Source organism: Armigeres subalbatus, chromosome 2 (genome assembly GCF_024139115.2).
Source record: "Armigeres subalbatus isolate Guangzhou_Male chromosome 2, GZ_Asu_2, whole genome shotgun sequence".
NCBI lineage: Eukaryota > Metazoa > Arthropoda > Insecta > Diptera > Culicidae > Armigeres > Armigeres subalbatus.
In genome coordinates this window covers 450,904,444-450,914,573 of record NC_085140.1, presented here as the reverse complement: position 1 = coordinate 450,914,573, position 10,130 = coordinate 450,904,444, and the positions used below count along the sequence as shown (strand labels likewise).

At 39.1% G+C, this 10,130-nt stretch overlaps 1 protein-coding gene across 1 annotated transcript; it reads left to right on the top strand.

Annotated features, from left to right (window-relative positions):
- Positions 1 to 657: 657 nt before the first annotated feature.
- Positions 658 to 1,836, top strand: LOC134218201 (retinaldehyde-binding protein 1-like). The gene is made up of 3 exons (XM_062697109.1): positions 658 to 1,000; positions 1,067 to 1,528; positions 1,593 to 1,836. Exons 1-3 carry the CDS (start codon positions 779 to 781, stop codon positions 1,767 to 1,769), a joined length of 861 nt encoding a protein of 286 aa, XP_062553093.1. The 5' UTR covers positions 658 to 778; the 3' UTR covers positions 1,770 to 1,836.
- The last annotated feature ends 8,294 nt before the right edge of the window (positions 1,837 to 10,130 follow it).

Sequence of the window (10,130 nt, the reverse complement as noted above, 5' to 3'; positions counted from 1 at the left end):
ACACGCACCTATGGAATGACATCGATGAACGAGCTGACTAGAGCAAATAAATCACAGGTGCTATTCAGTAGATAAGAAAAATGAACAAAAGCTTCTATTTGCCATTTATGAAAATCTTCTATTTTCAGTTTACCAATTACGAAACGAAAACAATGAAGTGTTATATTCGCCTATCAGCAATCAGCACTGAGTTATATAATTTCGAAGTGCATAAAGATAACAAAAGTGCAATCAGTCTCGCATGTGTATGTGTGCGAAGTATTGGAAATAAAACTCTTTATCCATTTTGGGAAAACATGATAAGCTTACTATTTCTGAGTTAATTAGGGCTAATCCTTTTCCAAACAAATCCGTAGTACATATTCTCTGGTGGTGTATTTCTGCTTTTTTGATATTGATCGCGCGTGTTGAAATGAATGATATTGAGCTCAGTTAATGCAAAAATTGTTACTGTAAAGCTATATTCTTGACATTGGTACACATACCCTAGATGATTTGGTACGTGTTGATTATATTTATCTGCGATAAAGCTTTCAATAAAAACAAATATACAAACAAATCTTTTGTTTTTGAAATTTAAATCTGCTACCTCTTTTTAGATCTGACGACTGATGGTCTGCACTTTGATATCAATAAACTTTGCAAATCCCCTAAGCTAATCGAACCCCTGCGGAAAGATAAGAGTGTGACTTGAGCTAATAATACCGTGCCGGAACATACATCTTCAATATCCAGCTTCGAGTGGATTCAGTCCTGCCTGAAACTTCAACGAACGAAGATGTCCGCTCCGTACGATATTGAGACTGGGGCGCCCAGCGCCGAACTGCTGGAAGTAGCCCGCCAGGAAATTCGTGAGACTCCGGAAGTTCGAGCTGCAGCCATCCTTGAGCTGCGCAAATTACTGCAAGCCACGAGCGATTTGAACTTCCCCGATGATGACGATTTTCTTCTGTTTTACCTCAGACCAACGCATTTCTACCCTGAGAGTGCCCTCAAATTGGTAAGTGTTTCAAATGCTATCATTATATACATAGAGATCCAATTTAAACACGCTCCTCCACATCAGATGCGCAATGTAGCAGCGTTTCAGAAAGAGTACCACGATGTACTGCACAATCTAATGCCATCGGACATCAAGAACGAAGTAACCAACTACAATCTGGTGACGGTGTTGACCAACCGTGACCAAATGGGCCGTCGAATGGTTGTCATCCGAATGGGTGAGGTATGGGACCCGAAAGAAGTTAACGAGGATAAGATCTTCGCCATTTTGTATACGATCCACAAGCTGGCCATTTTGGAACCGGCGACGCAGATCAACGGAATTGTGGTCATTTACGATTTCGCGGGACTGGGAATGAAACAGATTAAGGGCATGTCAACAGGGGCATCGAAGCGATTGTTGAGCTTCATCCAGGAAGCGGCTCCTCTGCGAATGAAAGCGGTGCACTTCATCAATGAGCCGATCATTTTCAACATGGTTTGGGCCCTGATGAAGCCATTCGTCAAGGAGAAGCTGAAGAAAAGGGTATGTTTTCTAAGTGAATAGCTTTGGGTGGTTGCTTGACCAGATTACATTTCTCTTCCAACAGATGTTCTTCCACGGCGAGGACAGGAAGAAGCTGTTCAAGCACATCAATCCTGAATGTCTACCCGCTGACTTTGGCGGTAGTTTGCCCGCGCTGAACTATGGATCAAAGGAATGGTATCCAGCGATGGAAAAATACAGTGATTTTATTAAGAAGTTCAACTCGGCCGGATTTAAATGAACCATGACAATTAAAGTATCGAATAGGTTGGATAATAAATTACACAAGTTATTTTTGTTTTATTGAATTCACGTTTTCTTTAAGTTTTTTTTTTTATCACATTTTAAGTGATCAGCCTTCATGGTCCTAAGGCTCCTTTTTATTTTTTTAAATTTCCAGGTTTAATATCTTGTAACAGTTTTGTTTCAAGAAATTTCAACTTTAAGCCACAATGCAATTTTGCTCATCCTCATTCAAGTAAATAAAAAAATACATACGATTCAAACGTTGCTACCGAGCTGTTAATTTTTTGAATTTTTAATATTTTTTTTAGATCTGATGATGGCTGAAAGGCAGTAGGCCGAAACGTCATGCACAATCTGAAGTGTGCGTTTAGTTTTTACCGAAAAATATCAATAAACTAAAGATATAAAAGTTCGCGGTGACCCAAACCCTACCAAGTGTAAATCTTGAATTAGTTAAGCATTATTTACCTTTATATTAACGAACAAACACCGAAGCATACACATCTTTTCGCCTCACACAAGTGGTCTTTAATTATTTTCACTCGTACCCACGAAGGTGTTTGTAGGGCTGCGAAGAAATGAATTCTGGAACCGCACAGCATCGGGTCTATAACGAAAGGATAATTTCTTTGTAGACAGGATTATATTCATCCGATTCTTCGGAAAATTGAGCTTTTCGGATTTTCCAAAATAATGAGCAAATGAAATTCCTTGAACTTAGCGCAGTGTCTTACATTTTCATAAAATGAGTTAACTAAACCCACTATATACTGAGCTTTGTCAGTATGAATAAATATTGGTATTCACTATTTTTAAATATCTTTGTACCTGCAGAGTCTGAAGTGCAGACTTTCTCGACATCAACTTTTGACGTCCCATTGACCCACAGCAGGTTAAGGTCCTGAGACCATCTGACGACACGAAAAAACCACGATAATCGAATAGCAAAGCTGAAAAAACCTCACCTTGCTAAAGTTGAATGAAATCTTTTTAACCAAAAAAAAGGCTACGTTTGCAACACCACGATCAGGCAGTGGCGGAAGTAGAAGCAAAAACAAATGATACAGTCCAAAAATAAGCGCACACCGTGCCATCGTAGAAATAAAGGCAAAATGTAAGTGAGGCTAATATTTGTCCTATCGCCGTACTGCTTCTTTGGGCTTAAAGTAGCAAGCATTGCATTAAGCAAATAATGGACAATTCGCAGAAAAATCGTCAACTAAACCATCTTTTATAACTAATGCCCTCCTTCCTGCAAATGCTCGATTCCAGGATGATTTGGGATGGAAGCGTATTATTGTTCGTAGCAGAAATCCCAATGCCCTCATCAAGCGAGAGTGAGATTAAGTGCTGCATCATGTTGTGTCAGCATGATCAAGCAAAGTTGGTGGGGCTACAAGACACGAGACTCGATTCGGGGCGATGATGATCCGTGCTATGAGTTTATATGCTATCTGAGCCTTACTGTGCAGGAATTTTCTTAATTGATCTTCTAATATTTTTTGTTTCGCTCTATGAAACCTTATTCAAAATGTGCAGTTCATTATGATTAGATACAACAGATACGATTAAAATATTTAGCAATTGCTGATGAATATGCCGTTTTGGATGATGCAGAAAATGTCTATAAACAAATGTAAAAGTCTTTCAATTCAACTACCGGTTTACTTATGTTTTGGTATCTGCTCGATGGACAACTGGACCACTAAAAAGCAGTTGATTCTAGAATGGTGGAGATACCAAGCAATAAGTGAAAACCATTTAAGAATTGAGACAGAAGCAGTTTTTAAGAAATGCTTGAAACTAATATGTACAGGACAACAAATATTGGTACTTCAAGGAATCATGTAGATGAATTTCCAAAGAACATCCTGTGAGCTATGAGCTTTGAGCTTGTTTGACTGCCCGTAACTGCATTATGACCAGACCAACAGATGTTTGCTTGGGACTAGCACTCATCTTCCATGTGCAAGTACTGGTGACCTCATTTGTTAGGTCACACTGGCGCCTGCCACGTCAAAATGCAAGTAAATGTAAGAAAGGGGAGGAAATGATGATGCAAACATCGAATATACCTCTGCACTTACCACGAGTTCATGTGGAATTCATTAGAATTTACGGGTTAGGTTAACGAGCTGCCAATGTGATAGATAGGAGAAAGCAATTGATGGATTTTATAATTAAATGTAGGAACGATCTTTTTTGTTAATTTCTAATTCTAACAGTTACTCCTAGAGTAGTCAATTTGATAGAGAGGATAACGGTATGGAAATCCATTTCCAGTTCTAGTGATTGCTAGAACATGAGAAATATGAAGAAAGATACAAAGTAGGAGAATGGAACGGACCTGGGATTGAACCCACGACCTCCTGCGTATGAGGCAGAAGCAGTTGCCATATGACTAACCAGCCCAAAAAAAAAAATCCTGTTTGAACAACGAAAGAAATGAGAAACTTGTGGGATATTTTCGGGAGGAACTCCTGGAAGAACATGCTGAACTATTACCAACGACGAACCGACGTGTCACCCCATAGAAAATAATTTAAATTTGCTGCCCACGACGCCTTTATGAAAAATCATCGAACACTACCGCCACCCCCATAATGGTTCGCGAAGTTTTCATAGCTCAGCCACCAGCCTACGTGTATTAACATTGCAGCAAAGTTGTGTCTTAACTCTTTTGACAAGAGCGATCGCCCGCAAAAGCGAATAACCGTTAAACAGTGTGAGACAATCAGAGAGCGCCAGTGACACGTCGGTTCGTCGGTGCTATTACTTAAGGAAACTACTACAAATCCTACTAAGGGATTTGATTCATCGAAAAGAAAAAAAGTAGGATTTACTTTCACAGAAAAAAAACTTGGAGATCGAGGGATCTGGCGAGCGCCGGTGATGCGCATCGCTCCTAATTGTAGCTGGTTCATTACTCTTATTAATGCTTATTAATACTACAAAACAAACATATCAAAATGTGATATAAATCATACGAATAGCAATATTTGTTACACATCCAGTGATAACTTTGTCACAATAACATAATTTGTAACAATTCTAGGTATTTTCATCACTTTTCATGTAACACATCGAGTTATATTTTTGTTCCATTGAAAATATATTTGGTAATGTTTTTGTTAAAACTAGAAGTACTTTTGTTACAATTTTGATACTTTAACCCTTATGCGGCCGACAGGGTATCCGTGTTCCTTTTTCAACTTCAAGTGGTGAAACTCGGTGACATCTAAAAACTCCATAAAATGTAGCATCTGTGAGAAAATCACGTTGATACAGTGAGGAGGGACGTGGGGAGGGGCTCCTGATTTTTTTTTACCACGTGGATGGCCGAACGGGTACCCGTGTTCCCATAAATTGATATTTTCATAACTTTAACAATTTCCAACCGATTTGGATAATTTTAACAGTTTTGGAAACAGAACCTCATATACTTTTTGCCAATGGTAAAGGTTTACAGCTTTTGTCTATGGTTATACAAGAAATCTTTGAAGTAAGGTTTAAGAGTCTACACTTGTAACCAAAGAACTATCAACCATTGCGCTTTCTAGAATAGTCTTTGTTCACAGTATACATTCTGGGTCTCCAAAAACCCCTGGAGTAAGGCCTCAGTCATCCAAAAAATCACTGGAATAAGATCTTAAGGTCTGCTAGCGCAACCAAAGGTCTATCGTGCAAATTCAAAAACGGTACTCTATGGTGCATTCAATAAATCTCATCCAATGACCTCTTCTGGTCATGCTCTGTGGTCGAACTCGATCCTTTTATCGAACAAGTGGCCGCGCGAAGAACAACATGGTATCGTCGCTTTCGCGGCGTCGGTCAACCGGGCGGGTTCCGAGCCCGAGGACGGAAAGGGGTCCTCGTCAAGGCTGGGGCAGGCGTAGGCCTCGCGTCGGCAAGTCCCTCTGTGTGCTGGCGAATAGGCCCTATCGCAGAAAGGTCAATTTGGGGTGCACGCGGCATCATCATTCTTGATACCAGTCGTGCAGAGGGAAGCAGGCGCGAAGTCGACCCTTCCCACCTTCCGAGGACATAGGGCGTGGTAAGGCCACCTGGAAAGCCGGCAACGCGCTGGCACGATACCATGGTGTTCTTCTAAAAAAGCGAGTTACGGTGTTCGGTGCTGCAAGGACACGCAGCTAACCTCGAGGGTGCGTTGTGCACTGGCCCCCCTTTGAAGCATTACTTTCTGGTTGTACCGAAGGAACTATGGGCTTGGCGGCAATGGAAACGGTTTAGCGAGTCGGGGATGTAGTCCTGCCTCCCTCGGTGATCCCTAACCCCGCACTTCCTGGTCAACCCATGATGTCTGTTGAGCAGATTCCCCCTCCATTGTTTAGGAAGAAAAAAAAAGGTCTGTGGATCAATCTCCATAATGGAGGCAGTTATCGAAAAATAAACATGTTATGTGACCCCTTATTGGTATATGTTTGTATTCCAAGTAGTTCTTGTTGTTGTCGTGGGCTCCAGGTGGTCTACGAACTCCATAGATTCAAGGTCTGTGGATCAACCTCCGTAATGGAGGCAGTGACTGAAGAATAAACAAGTTGTGTGACCCTTTTTTGGTATATATTTGTTTTTCATGTCGTTCTTGTTGTTGTCGTGAGTTCCAGGTAGTCTACGAACTCCATACAGTCAAGGTCTTCGGATCAATCCGGAGTCCGTTATTGAAGAATAAACAAGTTGTGTGACCCCTTCTTGGTATATGTTTGTATTCCAAGTAGTTCTTCTTGTTGTCGTGAGTTCTAGGTAGTCTACGAACTCCATACAGTCAAGGTCTTCGGATCAATCTCCGTAATGGATGCTGTTATTGAAGAATAACTGCGAGGGAGGGAAGGGAACGGTTACCCTCCAATACCTTTTCCGAACTAAATCTGTCACATGTTGTGCATATGCATAATCGAGTTTCAGACATAGTAATTAATTTCCACTCCGGGTGGCTTAATATCCAGAACATAGGCAATTAACTTTTAATGTACTGAACTCGAGTGGCGATCTCTCTTCGCTTATGTGATCGGGTTGGGATCTGACGACCAACTGGCACAATCTCACACAACCCTACTTCATCGAGCGCCGTTGCTGATGAAGCAAGTGTGTAGGAGCCAGACAATACTAAATACTCATCCTACTTGGTTGGCATTGTACAAAAATACATATGAGAGAGTTAGTTCTGAGAATGTATTGCGAGAATTCGGCTACGTGCCCGGTGCTGGGAGTTTGGTTTCATCAGTACCCGCTAAGCTGTGGAGGACGACGGAGGTCCTTCGTAGCTTAGTAGAGAAAGCACCTGTCTAGCGTACTGGTTTTGTGGAATCAAACCCCACCGAAGGTCTGTAGATCAATCTCCGTAATGAAATTATCGAAGAATAAACAAGCTTTGGTATATGTTTGTATTCCAAGTAGTTCTTGTTGTTGTCTTGGGCTCCAGGTAGTCTATGAACTCCATAGAGTCAAGGTAGGTGAATCAACCTCTGTAATGGAGGCAGTTATTTGAAAAAGAAAAAAAAATTGTGAGCCCTTTCTTGGTTTATGTTTGTATTTGAAGTAGTTATTCTCGTTGTCGTGGGCTACGCAATGAAGGCAGTTATTGAACATTACACACTTTGTGTGAACTTCTTGGTACAGTAATGTCCCGATTTTATCACCCCCTTGGTAAATTTTGGGGTGATAAAGTAGAAAATGTGACAAAATCGGAACAGTTTTTATTTCAAATTAATTTGTTTCACAAATATGAATCAGCTTATGCCTTGGAAAAGCAAAATACGTGAATAGAATCCGTAATTTATTGTCGAAGTGACATACAAACTTCTTGACAGGTACTCATAAATTATTCATAATAAGCTACATGCAGTGAAGGTTATTTCATGAAAATCATTGTTTGTTTGCGACATTGTTTGCGACAAATTAGGTCGAAAACGTGATAAAATCGGGGGTAGACAAAATCAAGGGTAGACAAAATCGGGGAGTGACAAAATCGGGTCAATACGGTATATCTAGACCAACATTTGAAAAGGGCGGAACAGCCAAAATTTATTCCTTCTGATTCTTTGTCCACATATAAAGCTTTATATGTAGACGAGGAATCAGAAGAAATAAATTTTGGCTGTTACGCCCTTTTCAAATGTTAGTCTAGATATGTTCACATTTCATGTAGTGCTTTTTTGTCATGGGTTCGAAGTAGTCTACGAACTTCGTAGAGTCAAGGTCTGTAGATCTATAGCCGTAGTTGAGGCAGTTGTTGATGAAAAGACAAGTTGTGTGACCGCTTCCCGACTAGAAGGTCATATCTAAATTAAATCATCATATCTTATTATGTTACACAAAAAAATTATAACAAAATTTGTTAGAAATATGGTGCAGGAAGTTGTTAAAATATCTAAATTTCTATCAAAAATTACACTACTCGAAACAAAAACTATCAAAATTTATCATAAAAATAACATATTTTGTTAAATTTTTTAACAGAATCAGATAAAAAATATATTGTTTACTGTGCAGTTACAGGTCGTGATAGCTCTCCAGATTGTGATCGACATTCAGAAATATTAGTTATTTCTGAACAAAAATATTTTTCAAGAACATGAAACTAAGAACATTACAAATTAGACCTTTTTCAAATTATATCAGCGTCATGTCATAGAAGTCACAAAATCATTTTTTAAATCTTATTATGTTAAAATCCTGTTACAACATTTGAAAGATAATGGCTACTAAGAACAAAATTGTATCAAAATAAGTTATGAAGATCACAATAAGTTAAAATTGTGTTAAGTTTTAGTTATGCTCTTCTAGTCGGGTTCTTGCTATATGATTGCATGAGTAGTTCTTATTGTTGCCATTGGTTCCATGTAGCCAACGAACTTCATAGAGCCACCTGTTGATCAACCTCCGTGATGGAGCCAATAATTGAAAAAATAACAAGTTGTGCAACTTCAACTGAGTGAATGTATGCATTCCAAGTTGTTTTTGCAATGGTACTAGGTAATCTATGAGCTCCATACAGGAATATGCAGATCAACTTACGAACGGAAGGCTATTGGTATATGTTTGCATTTCAAGTAGTTCAAGTTGTTGGCATTAGCTCTAGGCAGTTATTGAAGAATAAACAAGATGTGAAGCCTCATCTTGATATATTTGCATTCCAAGTAGTTCTTGTTGTCTTGTTGTTGTTGGTTCCAGGTAGTATACAAACTTCATTCATATTACCAATATGAAGCTGTCTATTCTTTGGAAATGCAAAATATGAATAAATTGGAACGATACAACCTCACGCCGAGAACGTGAGAGAAAAACAGGCTAATATCGCAAAGATCATGTACCATATTGAAATTAGATTAAAGACCCTCTAGTTATTCGTGTAAGCCTAGAAGTCTTACTCCATAAATTTCTAGGATGGCCATTAGCATATGCCATGAACGCATTTTATTCATGGACCACAAAGGACAAGTACCAAATTTAAAACAGGCTGATATATCTCTGGTGTAGATCCTAATGCCTTACTTCAGGGTTTTCTTGGATGACCATGAACATTTGAAATGGGTGCATTCTATTCTACGTACCATAAAGGGCATGTATAACTATTCAAATAGCACTTGTCATAAAACGAGTTTGTACAATCCCATTTAATTCCACCACTTAATTGTACCTTGACAGATACGTATTTCGACCTCAACAGTAAGGCCGTTTTCAGTGTCTCGTACTTGACTCGACTTTCAGTCGGCGTGCCAGACGGATTAATTGTACCACGCTAATAACGCACGAAAGTTCTATGAGAAGTTGAACCGTTCATGTAAGGGTCTCGTGCCACAGCCCGATTTGTGTAAGGACATAAACGGGAACCTCCTTACAAACGAGCGTGAGGTGGTGGCAGCACTGCGAAGAGCACCTGAATGGCGATATGGCAGACAACGGTGGCGGTACCCGGGTAGAAGAAAACAGCAAAATAATATCAAATTTTACTATTAATATATGAATAACTGAATAGCAAAATCTGCTATTAGTTTGTTTTATATAGTTGCTAAAATAGTAAAAAAAATAACAGACATTGCTCTAGCAAATAACTCATAAATAACTCATTTTGCTATTATAATAACAAACCAATAGCAAAATATTTGAAGAGAAGAAAATATCAAAATTAGTTATTATTGGTATGTTGAAAATGCAAATGATAAATGAATAACAAATATTGCTATGATTGCAAAATGTGTTCTTCATTTGTTGTTCTGCTCCTTCTTAGGGTCTGTCTCATTTGGAGAATTAAACTGAAAGTAAACTTAAAAATGACATTTTAATAATTATCAAATAACCCTGCTCGCAGAGCAAGATTACTTTTGACAGATATCGA